The sequence below is a fragment of the Scomber japonicus genome, chromosome 3 (genome assembly GCF_027409825.1).
Source record: "Scomber japonicus isolate fScoJap1 chromosome 3, fScoJap1.pri, whole genome shotgun sequence".
Taxonomy (NCBI): domain Eukaryota; kingdom Metazoa; phylum Chordata; class Actinopteri; order Scombriformes; family Scombridae; genus Scomber; species Scomber japonicus.
The window spans coordinates 13,890,402-13,908,253 of NC_070580.1; the positions used below are offsets into that span (position 1 = coordinate 13,890,402).

Genomic DNA, 17,852 nt, shown 5'->3' on the forward strand with positions numbered 1-17,852 from the left:
CAGATGAACACATAACCTAGTGCCCAGATGATTTATGTGAGTGCATGTGTCAATGTTTTTACACATTTTCCATTCCCAGATAGTGTGTGTTCTGACCCCATTCTGTATGCTCCCTTGTGGCTTCACAAGTCACATCTAGAGGGAACAAATGGGATCAAAAGCATTCTCTCATTCATCTCCAATACAATAACACCTGCACCTAATGCTTTTGGCGGTCTGCTTCATCTGTTTTATACATTTTAAACCCCTGTGAGTAGAATATATACAGCTATATGTTTCTATTAGCACAACAGAATGTGTGTGTCCTATAGCGTCATCCAAAATACACCAACACATGGAAACACAACCCAAACAAATAACGAACCAAAGCCCAGACTAACAGATGGCTTGTGTCACCCTATCCCTCTCTTCCTATCTCTTTTTCTCCCTCTCTGTGACATCTTAGAGGTCACCCCTCTCTCCCCTATGGTTTCCTCTCTGCTGCACCATCCCTCCATCTTATTTTTTCTCTCTTGTTGGCTCCCTCATGCCCTCCATCTCTTTCTGTATGCCTGATAAGTATGTTTCTCTCTACTTTGCTCTATTTTTTCACTCCAACTCGACAATATTGCTTTTATGTTATGTTCACACCTGCTACTTTCTTGGTCTGGAAAAAGAAAGAAAAGAAACCATTTATATATTCATCCCCCATCCCCTCTTTCTACCACATATTCCACTCAAGTTCTTTCTTTTCTTTCTGTATTGTTCTATATTTTAAATGTATTTACTGTCTGTTTCTGCTTCATTTTCCTCTCTCATAATCTTTCTATCCATCTCTCCTTCTTCTCTACCCCCTCCCCTTCCCCTCCTCTCACACACTGTCTCTTACTTATCTCTCTCAGCCCCCCCACCCCCCTCCATCCATCCTGTTGTCGTCTTCCAGACAGTGGTGACAGTGGGGGACAGACAGGGTCAGAGCACCTGAACTTACCACCGCACACCCGAGCCAATCATAGTTTGACCTGCTGCGTGGGTTTATGTGTGTGTTGTGTGTAATTGCAGGGAGTTGCAAAAGAGCAGGACATGAAGACTGTCAGGGGGAGTGTACATAGTCATCCTCTGTGCAATGACTGGGCAAATTTTGACTCAAAGAAACAAATGTGTGTTTAGACAGATAATTAATTTGTGTTCTCTATACTTTTACTATTATTTTTTCCCTGGCAAAAGATATGTGTAACTGTTGTAGAATATCATTGTCAATAGCATTGGAGGGAGCTATGCCAAATAGTAGTGATGCCACCAGTTTTTAAGCAGAAAGTAGTTTGCATTTACAGTCAGGGAGTGTGGGGTGACAAGAGACAAGCTGCATTTTGACAACTGTAGGATACAGCATACAGCACTATGATACAGCAGTATTGGAGCTTGACCAATATTGGGCACTTAAAATCAGGATTTCTCTGCCTCTGTTACATTTGTCTCAACTTATGACAAAAAAACCCACAGTAAATTAGTGTTATATTTGAGCTTCTCTAAGTCAGTGCAACAGGTTAAGTCATCTCTAATACAACTGTATGCTGATGATTATGGTTATCAGTATTCTCTGTCTCTCTCCTCCCATCTGCCTCTTTCTCTCTCGCCAGATAAACCAGTAACAGCATCAGTAGGCTCTCACTGGAGCCATGCTGCCGCCTGCCAAATGAATATATGCTAATGTACTGGTGTGTAAGTCCCTTGTTCTCTATCCCCCCAGCACACCACCCTACTTCGGTCAATGCCAAGCCCCTCCTTCCTTACCATCCCTCACTTTTTCACCTCCGTGCCCTGTATCTATCTAACCTCCATCTCTCCCTCTCTCAGTGCGGATGGTAGTCAGGCCAGCCAGGCAGCTCTCTCGTGGGGTGGAGAGCCAACATCTGGTGGCTGGCTCAGATCAAAGTACTCCTTTGGAATCACACCAACACCCACGCACACATGCACACACACCGCTGCCACCTAACAGCAGGGGGACAGTTGGCATTGAGAGGGAAGGGAGAAATAGAGAGTAAGAGGGGAAGCAGGGAGAGAAATTGATAGGACTGTTGAATGGGAGCTGTGCAGCTTTTGAGATAAGCTGCAGCGTGAGGGAGATTTCCAGAGTGTTATTTGGGGATGCAGGAGTTATTTGGGGAGAAAGATGAGGAGAACGAAGGAGGGCGAATGATGAAAGAAACCAGGAGAACACCAGCATTATATAAGTAGCGTCATCCAAACTCACCTTCCTTGCACTCTAGGGCTACCCTGGACTCCAGGTTGTCCATCTGCAGTTGCAGACGTTTGAGGGTCCGGTCAGCATCCCGAGACTTCCTCTTATAAGCAATTAGAACCACAATGATAACCAGCAGGAGTAGGCCGCCACCTCCCCCGATACCAATGATGGCAGGCAGGGTGAGCAGACTGTCTGAGTAGATCTGTAAGGTCCCCGGTGAGTATTCGAACCCTCCAACACGCACCTAGTAGACCGAGGCAAAGAGAAAAGTTACACTCTTGTTGATTAAGCAGGTGAGAACAATAAAATGTGTATGGGTACATTTGCAACAGAATTTTCCCAAGCCAATTTTGGCATTTTCAAATGTATACATACAATAACTACAATTCTAAATCATGACCACAATAAAGAACACAGTATGAATGTAATAATGTACAATGATGCAAGGTTCCAGTGCTGATTCCCACATTGCATTTATACTGGCAAACCAAGCTGTGCCGAGTGGAGCTAAGTGCAGGCCAAAACTCCCCAAAACCCTTTATATCTGGGTTGGGGGAGGCAACATCTGTGCCCTGGGGCTGTCTTTGGAACCAGTGAATCACTAACAAGTATACACAGTCACACACAAGCACACACATGACTTTCAACCATATCACATCAAAACAGTTGTATCTTGCAGAGCATGTGAATAAAAAATAAATAAAAAAAACAACACAAAAATGTTGAGATATATTTTTTTTCCCCCTCTCTTCTTTTTCTTCCTTCTTCAACTGGCTTACATGTAAGAAATATCAAATGGAGGAGGATAAAAATAGATGCAGACCTCTCACACCCACTAGCCATTTTTTGGTCTCTATTGAATATCAATACTGTTCAAATCCCAAGGAGGACGGCAGCCAAACGAGACCAATGAAAAGCCTCTAAGACAAAAATACAGTCACAAACACCGCCAACAGTATCAGAGACGGGATGTGTGTGTATGCGTGTATGTGTGTGTGTGTTTGTGTGTGTGTAGTTATTTGAATGGGGAAGAGAAATCTAGAGTAATTGAAGATATTTAGACCTGATGGATGGGTAGGAAAGAATGAAATGAATGAATGAAAAGACAGGAAGTAGATTGACATAAAGAAGGTGGCTGAATACCAGAGCGGAAACAGCATAGAGAACTGGAGCTACGGAAGAAGAAGAGGCTGACGGAAATGTAAAAGCCAGATGCATTAGATGTGGCAAGAAAAAAATGAAATCAAGAGGGATGATAAAATAACAGGAATCTAAGATAGAAACATATAACTTAGATTTTAGGTTGATGCTCATTTTCAGATATTGTGTGGCTTCAAACGCCTGAGTGGCACTATGCTCTGCTCAGTGTGTGACAAATCATTTTAACATAATGAAGACAGACACAAAACACTCAGTAAACATACATATACTGTACATAATACAGCTTCTAAATTAGTGATTTAACAGTGACATTGAAAAGTATCATAGCTGTACTCACAGTGACTTTGTGCTCTCCAGTCAGGTTGGGCCATTCACACAGCAGCTGGCTCTCAGACAGGGTGAGAATGCAGGGTGTCTCCCCGATCAGCACTGTGTAGTTCAGCTTACTGTTTCCTGGGGCTGCAGGAATTAGGTTGCGGCCCTGGAAAAGGACACACATGTTTTAGTTACATAGATAAAGTGTAAATCACATACTGTAGATAAAGTGTAAATCCAAAGGTGGTCAACATGAACAGAATTGTAATATGAGTTTAAATTCAAGGGGTTTCACTATGACTGTGATTTATGTCATGGCAATGGCAAAAAAAAAAACCCAAACACTTGTTTCTGATTGGCTGGCAGGTGTCTGTCAACAGTTTGACCACAGGTCTAAATCAATGTGCAAGATGCATGAAATTGTCGGTAACCATAGCAACAGTACTTCTGCTTGGTGCTGCCTTGATGCTGATGATAGTACCTCTCATAGAAACTGATCAAACCAAGAGTTAAGCTGTCACAAACAAAAATGTGGCTTGTGATTTTAACACAGCCTACCTAACCTTTCTTTAGTGAGTGGCCATTATATAGGAGGTGTTCAGATATAAAAATAATACCCAATCTGCTGTATTTGTATTTGAAGACACCTTGTTATCATTTGCATTATTTCAAGCATACAAAAAGTGAAGATTTTCACCCTGCAAAGAGCTGCATGGCCACCATAATATGAGAATCCTGTGCACATTTGTCCATGAAATTGCACTTTGTCATAGACTTTGTCATGGCTACCACTTTGCCAGTCAGTGAGGTGGTGGGAACTACAGTTAATAAATTGAACAGAAATCCACTCCTGACTCCCCACCCCCATCCACTTAACTCCTAACCATGTTTTGCAGAGTGGGAGGTAATAATTGCGGGAAAATCTCAATGAATGTCTAATTTCTCTGCAATTATTTTATAGGATGCCATTTCTGTGCTGCGTAGTTCTGCAATTCTTTACCTGGAGCATGATGGGGCAATCAGGGTTTTTCATTAAAGAATTATACTTAAAGTTGTAGAAGAGAGAGGCGTGATTTATCATTTCTAAAACTCCACCCTGATTGGCCAAGAGAAAAAAGGCTTTAGTTTTCCATGAAATTGCATGATAATTTCCTCTCTCGCTCCTGAGAAGGCTTTGAAGTTCAAGAGGAGAGGTGACATGACAAAAGGCAGTGTGGGTGGGTGGGGCAAAGCCTTTAGGAGGGCATTCAAATATATACTGCCACTATGGCTTGGAGTAAACATAGCTGTGAAGTCTCTTTTCTTATAGAAATCGGAGCAGATGGCATGACAAAGCATGGGTCCACTTTATAAACATTACTTTGCACCTGATTTTAAAAAGGGGTGTTTTAGAGGTGACTGTTTTTTTTAAGGCCGCCAAACCCCATTGGACACAGTAGGCGAAGAAATATCATCTTTCAAAGTTGAGGCACATCTTAAAGAAAGCTGTGTTGAAAGAAATATTCTAAAAACAAGAGGAAGGTCTACACAAGAATTATAGCTATATAATAATATTTGTGAGCTTTTAACATTGCTAACAATATTCAACTTCACTGGCACATTGCTATCTGCTTTACTGCTCTTCCAGTGTTTCATCTGAGAGCTAACACTCTTAACCTTCAATTGTCCTCATGTCTTGGTGTGTTTTAAGGCATTTATGCCACACCTTATATACAGAGTAACCATCAATAAAAAGCTTTGATGCAAAACCATTGCAAACTCCATCTTGACATCACTCAGCCAGACATAAGACCTCCCTTTCCCTCGCTAAAGCGTGGTCTACTGTGTGAAAGAGAAAAGGACACACAGCAGAAATAAACTGGGAAAGGTGATGCAAGAAGGGAGAAAGGAGGAAAAAAGATGACTGGAAAGACAAAGAGAGGAGATAGACTGAGAAGCACAGAGAGAGATGTGAGAAGTGAAGCTGAAAACAGAGAAGTGAGAGGCAAAGTCAAGAGATGAATATAAAGAGAAAGGACTTGATGGATGTAAAGCAAAGCCTGGTAGAGACAAGGCCAAAACAGATCAATGCTAAGAGCACAAGGTGTTTTACCTTGAGTATGAGTGGTGAGCTGGGCTTCAGCTCCAGCATGCCAGTGGGGCTCAGAGGTTCAAACACAGGGTCTGGGTGGTAGCTGAAAGTCACGTTTACCACCAGCACGGAGCGCACGTCATCCATGACAAAGCCGATCTCATCAGGACTGCTGCCCACCTCTGAGAAGCTTTTATCAGATCCGGCCACAGAGGGCGCCAAACACACCATCACTGTGTTGTTAACTACTGTGCAATTCTGAGGATGAAAAGAAAGGACAGAAGGGAGAGAGGAAGTTATTAATGGGGGGTGGTCCACGGCAGAGAGAAGGTAGAATAGAAAAAAGAGGAGAACATTTGATACACAGATAAATCAAGTTTAATGTGGTGATTTAATTGCTAAATTAAGAACCTTTCTTCCTTGTTACACTGTTTCGCTGTAATAGCATTGTCTGACATTTAATGATGGCAAGAACTAGAAAAAATGTACATTTAAAGTCCCTATAGAAAAGATCAGGTTAAATAATCATCTATATATGCAATGGCTGAAACAGGGTTTATGTGATATGAGTAATCAAATGTCTCTATAATAACATAATGAGGAAGACGCTGGCTTAATAACATCAGTGTCGTAATCAGTGTTGATATCATCTGGAAACCCCTGTGGGGTTAGACACTTAAATCAGTCACCGAAGAACAAATTAGACTGTAATGACATACAGAGAAACAGGAGAGGTCAGCCAGTATCTGTTAATGATAACACAGCACGGCTGAAGAGACCTGTGCATAGTTTCACAGTGCGTTATATCTATATGTCACATTTACTAACACACTGAAACAAAAAGAGTGTGTAAGATCACCTGGATACAGGAAAAACAGTGTTTATAGGTCAATGGAAACATTAACCAAGCAAAATATAAACGACTGCAGAGAGGGGGACAAAAGAAAAAGGGATATTTTTACTTTCAGCAAAGAACAGGAGTGGAAGAAAGGTTAGCTAAGCCCCGTGGTGCTAGGTGAAGAGAGGGGGATTTGCTAGAGCCGCTTTATTGCTGGTTGACATTTCAAAGGTTAAACTGCTAAAAGGAAATTCAACATCAAAAACAAACAGAAAATGGGCCCTTGGCTGGTTGACCGAAGGGTCAGGTGTGTGCGTCTGTCTGTGTCTCAGGAGTGTGTGCATCGTCTGAAAATCTTTTTTTTTTTCAGAAAAGAGAGGTAGAGGGAGTGTGTGAAAGTAGAGGGAAAGACAGTGGAGAGAGACACCTGTGTGTCTGTACTGGTCTTACTCTGTCTCACTTGCCAAGTCAAGTCACTGCTTTTTTTTTGTTTTGTCAATTAAAACTGTGTGCGGGTGTCTCGGTCCAACCACTTACATTTTCTGACTTGGCAGCTCCATACTTGGCTCTCATTTTGGGCTCCTTGATGGTGGCCAGATTGGTTCCGGTAATGGTCAACATGGTTCCTCCACTAAAGGAAGAGATAAGAAGATATATTGTAAAGCAGTGCAGCCCAAATCTGGCCCCCATGTCTCTTTATAAAGGACACAGGTGCTCATGTAAATCCCAATGACTGTGTAACCAAACTTACAAGACGTGAACATGCTGACATAAATAACAGATTTGTCACAAACAGTATTTTGCTTCTATAAATAAAGCAGGCCACTGTTACTGAGAGTGGACAGGCAATTGATATACATTCCAGAAGTTTCAGAGAACATCAGGATAAACATCATTCTACAATAGTAAGGGGAAAATAAAAACAGTTCAATGTGCACTTGTGTGTCACAAATTCATGTGCATACACTATTCAGCAGGCCTATCGGTGGAGATAAATGTTAATAAATCTGTTCTCTGTGGGAGCCAAGAGGGCCCTCCAGTTGGCGATTTACCATTAATGCTTGCTCCTGCTGTAGCCTTTTGCCTGCTTATTCATGGAAGCCCATTTTCAGATAATGATACTAACGCTAAAGCCCTTGCATGAATGTTAAAAGCTTGTTTAAACTGATATGGAGGTTTGGGGGAGGGGGGGGGTTAGTCGAATATGTTGCATTACTCTGACAGCCAAAGCTTTTGGCCTCTCCTCACCACCTCTCAAAAGCCAGGGGGAGATATTTTCAGAGTATATTAAATTTGCACTGTGGTATTTTTCAGCATGAGATACACTTAGCAACTGCCCTGCTGTCAATGATCTGACATGTTCTGTAACCTTTACACCTGTGACCTATTCAGGTCTATGTGACGCTGACCAACAGAGACATGGGTAATATGGGTGCGAGTCCCATACCCCCACGCTGCCTTCTCGACAGCCTCTGCTGGCCTGAGAGGCTGAACTTTATCTGATGTGAGGTGTTCTGACAGCAGCTAAATAAGTTAGCATACAACCTAAAACTGGAGCGGGGTAAAGGCTTGAAGCTGTGTGCCACTGTGACTCACTGCTGGCTCCATGAACAGAAACAAATATCGGTCAAATGATGATATGTTGATATGTATGAAACCAACAATGATATGACACCAACAAAAGCACATTCTGTATTGTTGTTAAAGTGTTGTAAAGCCTGGGATGAAAGCTCTTCTAAAACATTTTATTTCCTCTGCTGTTTTATCTCAAATCTCTGGTAGCTGGGGACTTGCAATCTACCTAACTACTTGGCTATATTTTGTTGTACAGAAAAAGCTGGTGTCTTGGGGAAGGAGTTAAGGCCAGTCAGAGCTGTATGGTGAAACAGGCCCTTGTAGAAGAACTAGCAAGCTAAATAGCTAGCAGGAAAAATTGCCTGAGGCAAAAGAGGGCTTTTGAGAGGCTTTAAAGAGGCCAATACGTGTTGAAGTGGTAAATATGGTCAAGTGTGAAAACTGAGCAGACAAAGGAATCTGGGATTTTTACATACCGCTGTACTTGTTTAAAAATCTTTTTCATCAATAGCAGAATATTATCTGCAGGACACATAGATGTCACAGACCATTCAGTAGTTGAACACCAGTAAAAACTGCTTTGTTTCATTGCAACACTGCACACAGGTAGTTCAATAAGAGGATAAGAATAATTTCTATACACACATTGTACACAACATTGGTGTACTGCATAAACTGTTCTACACAGCGTAAACAAGATGAAGTGTCACGCAATCTCTGCATCCCCGTGTGTTTTGTGTTGTTGGCCCAAGAACCTCTTCATGAAGTAAGGGGAACAAGCTTCAGTCATGTCAGATTTGTGTTTTGGACAAGGGATGCTCAGTGCTGTTTGAAATAGCCCCAGTAACAGGGTCACCAAGGGGTACACAGCGACAAAATAGCTCGGTAAATAAGAGTGTAATTGGCCTAGAGAACCATGCACCTCCTCCTCTGGGAGAACTGAGTGAAATGACAAACACAAGTCGAGTGTTAAGGTTATTCCACCCCCCCAACCCCCTCCCACCCCCACGGCTGGAGCCAACACTTTCATTCTCTTTTCCCTCGCCTACCCTCAACCTTTCATTCATCCAATTCCAAATGAGACTTCTCATCCGCTCACATCTCGTTCACATGATGAGAGACTTTGTCTCCCTGCAGAGTTTTAAAAACAGCTCCAATTTTCACCTCAACCCACTGTGATGCGTTGAATTGTTGTTGCCTGAATAAACAGTCCATCTGGTGGCAAAACCTGATGCTGACTGTCATAGGAAGTGTTAATCCCAAATAAATACCTGGACTATACTGTGTACAGTCATACTGGCGTTAATGACAATGTAACACATATGGTATTCATTCAGCAGGGATTTCTGAGGCATCATTCTTCCTCTTTCTTAAAAGGCTTGTAATGTGAGGTGTTGAGTTTCATTAACAGCACCAACAACAAACAACAACTAATAAATTGTATTTCAGTTCAAAAGAGCAGCAGAGTGGTGACAATGGCATGATGGTGTTGTAGCAACTTAATAAATACTGAAATTAAGTGTTGGATGTCAATCTAGTGCAGGTAACTTTATTTTTTTCTTCCGGACTTTTACTTTTTCTTATGAACTACATCCCTTGATAGTTTTTGGGACGAGTCCATTGTTCGAATAACAACTTTTATTTTAGTTGAATTATTATTTAGTGAATGCAACAACAAAAAAACATCAAGGAAAGAAGCTTGGGAAATAATGTACGACAAGTTCCTGGAACTATACTTTTGAGGTAAATGAGGCAGTCAACAGTGCGTGTTTGTGTGTGTGCTGGCTTCATTTGTGAGCTGAGTAGAGGAGTTTCTAGGTCATGCTAGTGAGCCCATTAGCATTTGGTAGCTCCAAGCTTCATTTTTTTTTTTTTTTTTGCTCCACAACACAGCTTGTGTTTGCACAGGAAATCTTCCCGTGGCTATGTAGTCTCATTTCAATAAGTCAAGTAATATTTACAGATACATCTCTGCTGCAGCTCATCAACAAGCGGTGCAATGCTTCAGGAGTCTCCTTTACTGCTGTTCCTGCTCTCAAAGATTTACTTTTGAAACATAAAGATAAACAGAATAAATAATGTCTTTGAAAAACGAGACGTGTGTGAAAATGGAGAGGGATCTTCTTCGAGACCCAGCCAGGGAGTATGCAAGCAGAATAATACATTTATCACCTTTTACATGGAGTGCATATTTCAGTGTCGTTGGCTACACTTCTTGAATATATGGAATTAATGTATGGCACCACCATCACATTAGATTAATAATGTATTGATGCATTTGTATATGTTCTATAGCTGTTCATCAAGCAGAATTGCAGATCAAACACTGGGTTGATGTAAATTATAGATAATGAAGTGACATGCCGATGTATTACACAATGATAGATCGCTGACGGGGCTAACGATATATTTTGAAGCAGATTAAGCCAATATCGCCCAGTTTTGAAATCTTTCCTATGAATTATTCAGTGTACATTACTTTCGGGGTTGACCTGTACCATTTATGCAATACTGAGAAATAATGAATCAATCATACAGTGTTCTTTTTGAGATACTGTAGGTACAACACATAACTATCCTCCATGTCTTAAGCCTGTATTAGCTCAGAAAAGACTCTTAACTTTTGTGGGAAGATTCAAAGTATTGTGTCCTTACCTGGCGATACTCCAGTCAGGTTCAATCTTAAGGATGGTGGGATCATCTGTATAGTTAAACTTGACCTCTGGGTTTCTCAGCTCAGCAGAGTTGATGTCCACCATGACTGGGGTGGTGCCTGAGGCTTGTCCCGCAGGGGTGACACACACTATCTCCTTGTTGCTTCGCCTGGAAGATCGGGAGATCAAAGGAGTAGGAGAAGAGAGGTGAGAAGGATGTTATATACAGTGTTTGGTGATGGCTTCTCTAAGAGTCGACTGTGGGGTGATACTAGAAAGTCTTAAGAAGGATTTTTAATATATGGGTGTTGAATCTGCCAGAAAAAAAGATAGACACAAGAAAAAAACTGCACATGGAAAGAAATCCTACTTCAACCCTTAACTAACTCATAAATTATTTATCAGATGCGCCAAAAAAGCAGGCACACACACACACACATAATGGTGACACAGTCGTCTATTCACAAGGCCAAAATCTTTCAGTCTGTCCAGCCGTAGTTTCATCAGCCCAAATCACAGAGTACTATACTTCAAAGCGTGCTCTCTCTCTTTCTCTCTGTCTGTCTTTCCTTCCCTCCTGCGCTTTCTCTGGCTGATAGATCTGAAGTGGCAGATCAGGCTGGTCGTCTCTCTGTGTGATGTAACTCCCTCCCTTGCAGACAGGCAGCCAGCTGTGACCCGCTGGGAAACTTTGTGCTGCTGCCAGAAACTTTGTGCTCCACACCAGTGGCTCATTGCACTGTCCCCTCCTCCCTGTCAAGGGGAAACACTGCTTGGTAAGCAGTGGGAGGATGGCTACCTGTGAAACAACGTATCGAGCAGGTGTGCGCTAGCTTGTGCACAGTGTGGAGTGCTGTAGATTTGCATATAAATACAGTAGGCAGGCAGAGCATTAACATCGTGTAAGTGTGTGTTTTCTGTCACTCGTCGTCTGGTAACATCCTACTGCGCCCCGCGAGTGTGTGCAAATGGGTGTGTGCGCACTGTGCAGGCATGATGGCAGGCGGCGCAGTGTGAAATTTTGAACATGAGAAGAGCAAGCTGATCCGTACACAAATCCTCTGCCGTTATCTGCTGTGAAAGTGGAATCCACAGAAAGATGGAAGATGGTGGAGAAGATGAAAGAGTGAACACCTATTTTGCTGGTTCTGTTCCAGTGGCTTGCAGTGGGGCAGGGTTGGATTGCGAGACTGAGCAAAAACGAAGGAAAGGAAAGGAAAGGAAGGAAAGTGCAAAACAAAAAAACAAAAAAGCTGCAGAATTGGGACATATCCCTGCTGTCTCTCAAGAAGCAATTTCAACAACATCCTCCACCTGCACTTAGACTAAGAGGTTACTGAAGAGAGGATAAAAAAAAAGAAAAGGAATGACGATTAAAAAACAAAGTTTTCACATTCCACTAATGCTGCTTTTCCATGGCAACCGTTTTCACAACACCGTTGCTGTCGAGAGCCCCTGTGGTGCCGCAGACGTATTTTTGACAAGGTTGTGGCCACACAAAGGAAAGCCAAGAGGGGATACGGAAAGAAAGAAAAGCGAAGGAAAGAGAAGGGGTTGCGGAGGGAGATAAGAGGATGAGTGACTCGGGGTAAATAGGTTTTGATTAAAGCAGAGGCCCCACTGAATACAAAGACACATTAAAGAGATGGACTCAACCAGTTCATTACTTTGGCCGTAAAGGTTATTACTGCTCAGTGAATGAAAGGCCAAGACTATTATGGTCACCTTTCTTGGAATGTGCTACAGAGCTTTAAATTGGCCTTTACTTTTTCTTTTGATATAATATAAAAAGAACTTGATAGGTCCAAGCTCATTAGTTTAACCTGTCACTTGTTGCCTCAGAGAAGGAAACCACTATAATAAAAACAGCAGTATCATACGAACAGTCGCCAACAGTCACCTTGACTAGTGAAGCTTCTGCCTGGAAATTTCCTTATAGTATATAGGAGCTTGTTCTAGTGTACTAACAATTTTTTCTGTGAGCTTTCTATTCTCTGCCATCTGTCAGACACCATACATGAGAGGATTTAATCCAGAGTTTGGTTTCCTGTCAGTTTGCCAAGAAGGGACTCAAAGAAACAATAGAGTTCTTGGCTCGAGGAATTAGTCATATCAAACTGGATCTATGTGTCCTCATCTTGAAATCCTGGCACAATCTCTAGAATGACTGAGAACAGTGGCAGATTCTTCTAAAAAACAAAAAAGGGAAAAATAAAGGTGTATTTATTATATGTACATGAGTAAAATGTGAGTAACCGATTAGCAGCAACACCATGTAATTCCTTCCAAATTATGGTCATGCCTCGGACAAAATGTAGGCCATGTACTTAACAGCGTAACTGAGCAATGATATCAGCGTTCCTGAGAAAAGCTATACCATCATTCTCACAATTGCTGTGAATTATAGTCCTGCAGGTCATCCTCTTACTGACTCCAATTTTCCAACCTGCTGCAAATCAAAGGCAGTGACCAGAAAAAAAAATAGATTTTTAAAAAAGAGAATCACCACATGGAGGGACGTTATAAACTATGAACACGCTGTAGATTTTTGAGTACTTTGGATTCACTCACTTCTCGAAGCGGCAGGGGTGAAGTCCTATCTTTACAGACACGGCGCTGCCTGCGTTTAGATGACTGCCTTCAATGGTGATCCTTGTTCCTCCAGACAGCGGCCCGGTGGAGGGATTGACGCGGGTGAAGTACGGAGACTAAAGAGGGACACACAGGCAGAGAAGCAGGCACGTCAATCATGGCTCTGCTAGACAGTGATAAACCAATGATGTCAAAAAAGCTTTTACATAGCTGTTTCTTAAATCAATGACACATACCACAAAAGTGAAGGCCTTAGTTGAGACTGCTTTGTAGTCAGGATGAATGCAGTCCCTCACACACACCTCCACCTGAGCCTCCTGCACCCGGTAACCTGTCGCATCATTCAGCCGACACACAATCCTGAAAAAGAGAAATGCAGGAAGTGAAGAGATGAGCGTGATTATCGGTGCCGCCAAAAATAATTAAGTTCATGGCCGTCAATTGTCATCTTTGCAATAGTTGCTTGATAATGAGCTAGCTATATCAGAAGACAGAAGCTTGACCAAACAAAGAAAAAAAAGATGGTAAGAAAAGAGGGAACAGAAGAGACAATACTGCAACATTTCTATTCTGAAAGAAAGAAAGAAGGAAAGAAAGAATGAAAGAAGAAAAGAAAGAAGGAAAGAAAAAAGATATTGTGTGTGTCTACATTAGTGCATACTGTAGAACTATAAGCCTCACACTCTGCCCTGGGCACTGGCTGGCCAAATGAAAATCCACTGGAGAAATGATTGAGTGAGGGGAGGAGTGGCAGTGTAGCCCACGGGGGGAACACACACACACACACACACACACACACACACACGCACACACGCACACACACACACGCACACACACACACACACGCACACACGCACACACACACACACACACACTTCCTTCATGTTTCACCCACTGGAGACACACTTGACTGTTAATTAGCCAGAGCGAACGAATGAGACAGAAAGGAGAAAGGGCGAGAGAGATAGATAGAGAGAGAGAGAGGGACAGAGAGAGGGAGAGAAAGAGAGAGAGAGAGAGAAAGAGAGAGAGTGACTGATTAATTGAACGAGCTCATATCCTACAGATCTCCTCAGCTTCCCTCACTCCCTGAGATGAGTTATTAACTCTCCTTCTTCGCTTCCATCCTCCCTGCAGGTGGCCATGGCAACTGCAGCGCTGCGACAACAATGAATTTCACATTCCGATGCTGTATGTTTCCATTGTTTTTTATTTTCCTTTTCATTTATTCCCTGGTCCACCCGCTATGACAGGGGCCGTGATTAAAATGCTGGACAGCTCTCAGTTAGAAACACGGCTTCACTCACATCATTACTGTACAAATGATTACACTGGGCTGTTATTACGTGGTTAGACAGACGGACAAGTTCATATTGCATTTGTAAAGATGACAATGTTATAAATCACACCTCCCTCAATCAAGTGATTGAAGTAAAATGTGATGTGTTAAACACATGTCAAATTACCAAACAGAAACTACTAATTAGGCAATAAAAAAGAAGGTTCTGTTTTGAAATCAAATCCATCTAATAAATGTTTAATGACTGAGGTGAATGATAAGCCTACTAATACTAACATACCAACAGATGCCACATTTTCCTGCAATTCAATTCCAGTCTGAATCACAGAAGCAGGAGATGTGTGTGGGCTCTACAAAGTTAATTCTCTGGCAGAAAGAAAGAGGAAACCAGAGTGAGAACAATGTGTCTACATTTTGCCCAACAATCAGTGCACCTCCTTCTCTCCACTCTTTCCAGCAGATGACCTCTGACCTGTGCTGTCAGTCCCGTAACCCAATCCTGTCTCCTATGCTACAGCTCTGATAGGGTCACAGGGATGACGAGAGCAACCGGGCCACTAATGGCACCGTATGGCTAACATCACTTTTAATTAGCATGACAGCCTGACTGCCAGCCGCGCCCTCCTCCTCCTTCTCCTTCTCCTGGTGCTATGGCAACAGGCCAATGCAGTGTTATAGGGCTGACGGGTTAAACGTTGACACCTTGGTGGTTTTGGATGTGATCACTAAGACATACTGAGCAAGAAAAGTTACAACACAGATCCCATATAATATCACTTGAGAGCTACAGAAGCAAATGTAAAACTGGTATTATCTGGTATCATTATTACTGGTATATCCACGTAAACATCACTATATATGAGGTTAAATATTATAAATCAAGTCACTCAGAGTCACTGCCATATTTCTAAATCCATTTTGGGGACACCTGTCATAGCTGGCGAGAGCTGCACAGCACTCTGTCGTGCTAACTGTCAAACCATCAAAGTCACATTTTTTCTGTTTCCTTCTTAGTGAGAGGCCACAAAGAAAAGAAAATCTGCTGGGACTGTGCTGCAAAACTAAGTAAAGTGGAGCATTTATGTACAAATGACAGCTATATAGTTGGAAAGAGAATATTGAGGACATTTCCAGCTGTGACAAGCGTCCCCAATTTTTCCTTGCTCCAAATTGCATGTTCTTTACTTCTGGATGAATTCAGCATAAAATAAAGAGGCAACTTGTCTGGTAGTGGCACCGAGGACCCCAATATTTCTGGGTAGATATAATAATGCGAGCCAGCATCCACACCAGTTTAACACATTTGTTTAACATTTGTCATTCTGAAGAAACTAAATGTAACTGAACCTTGACCACAAGCTTTGGTATAATACAGTATTTAGTTAATGGTAGTTTCACCTGCCATGATTCAGAATTTCCTTGAAAGTGGCACATGACAATCTTTTATATGTAGAACAGATTTTAAAGGATGTATACCATTCACTTCAAATGTCATTCCATTTCCCTCAGAATGGGCTAATTTATTGTGATGAAGGTTATATTATTCTGATTATTAGTGGAATGAAATGTTCTACGTTCACTCAGCTACTATTTGATTTACATGGACTGCACTTTATAACAGGATAAGAATTGCAGTACTGTACCAAACTCCTGCTTGCATAGAATTGGTTTTATTTGAAAAGGAAAAGCAGTATTTAACCTTTAGAGGTTTTATTGAAACAGAGGTCTGAAAGAGAGTCGCAGTGTTATGCTTAGCCCTTAGTGTCACATCAATATCAGACAAATACAAGCAGGAAGGTATAGTGTCAGAGAGTAAGGATATGAAGAAAGAGATACTGTCAACGTACTGCTCAGCACTGATGTATTGGTCCTCCTGAGGGTTGCAGGCCACCTTGCCAATGCGGACTCCGGTCTGGATGTCTTTGAACTGCAGACCTAGGTTCTCACCCATGATGGTCAGCATGGTTCCTCCCTGTCTGGGCCCTGTCTCTGGAGACAGCTGTGGGAGGAACAAATGAAAGAGGACATCATTTAACCAAGACAGCATACTGTATGTGACAATCAATTGTTATCCAAAGCTGTACATCATAGAACATATATTGTGTGTCAGCAGGAATGTCCCGAGATGAATTCATCTGATGGTTTCCTTAAGTCATTACAGTCATCTCCCATTTTACAAGAACCAGATACTTTCTACCTCATTAAGTGAGATGAAAAATGACCTTGGATCCATTAACTGCACCTCAACTCAGTCAAATATTCACAATCTGCCAACTCACACACTTAACCTGGACCCACCCATCAAGCTGTCACTTACATCTCGCATTTAACCCTGTGACGATTAATCTACTGAACACAATTACTACACACAGTGACCTCTGCTCCCTCTCTTTCCCCTAAAGGTCTGTGAAAGGTGTGCAGAAGTGCTAATGGCTACCCAAGGCTAGCTCAGTCGCTAATCACGGTCCCATTCATCCAGCCCTGACACAGACAATAGCCCCTTTGGTAATCACTCATTACTAGCATAATTAGGGCTAAGGCTAATTGGATTAGGACCTGGCGGGGGAGGGGGTCATTTGTCACATCAGGGTGGGAGGAGAATAGAGCGGATGACATGTAGGTGGTTGGGTGACGTCTAGTGGGGGTGAGGGCACACTGACCCTCTTGCCATCAAGGAAGGATGAAATGAATGATCAGTCATTATGTGCTCATTGTTGCTGTGTGAGCATCAAGTGCACTGCATATAATGTATGTCCACAATTCATTTTCTACTGTGTGTAGTTAATGAGAGAAGATAGACAGCAGGAATGGATAAACACATCTCTACATGTTGAGAGATGAGTTCAACATTTGTTTTCTAGATGTGAGTTAGATGAGAACATTTGTTTCTGCAGCAAATATGGACCTACATCCAGGAGCTATTTAGCTTAGCTTAATGAAAAGAGTGGGAAAACGGGAAAAATGCGAGCTAGCTCAAACCAAAAGTAACAATGTCTGCCTACTGCTCAATTAGTGTATATCTTGTTTGCTTAATCTATATAAAAAACCAAGGTGTAAAAACGCTGTGCTTTTAAGGGGGCATGCGGGTTTTGTTTTCTTCTGGTAGAGCTGTTTATCCCCAA

At 42.0% G+C, this 17,852-nt stretch overlaps 1 protein-coding gene across 4 annotated transcripts in view; it reads right to left on the reverse strand.

The window, feature by feature from the left end:
- Positions 1–17,852, reverse strand: part of LOC128356277 (plexin-A1-like) — a 156,136-nt gene that overhangs the window by 16,711 nt on the left and 121,573 nt on the right. For all 4 annotated transcript variants that reach the window (XM_053316767.1, XM_053316768.1, XM_053316769.1 and 1 more), the window contains exons 12-19: positions 16,578–16,729; positions 13,667–13,790; positions 13,410–13,546; positions 10,840–11,007; positions 7,147–7,240; positions 5,793–6,029; positions 3,723–3,866; positions 2,234–2,468 (exon numbers count right to left, since the gene is read on the reverse strand). In XM_053316767.1, the coding sequence (XP_053172742.1) occupies positions 2,234–2,468; positions 3,723–3,866; positions 5,793–6,029; positions 7,147–7,240; positions 10,840–11,007; positions 13,410–13,546; positions 13,667–13,790; positions 16,578–16,729 (1,291 nt within the window). The remainder of the gene's footprint in view (positions 1–2,233; positions 2,469–3,722; positions 3,867–5,792; positions 6,030–7,146; positions 7,241–10,839; positions 11,008–13,409; positions 13,547–13,666; positions 13,791–16,577; positions 16,730–17,852) is intronic.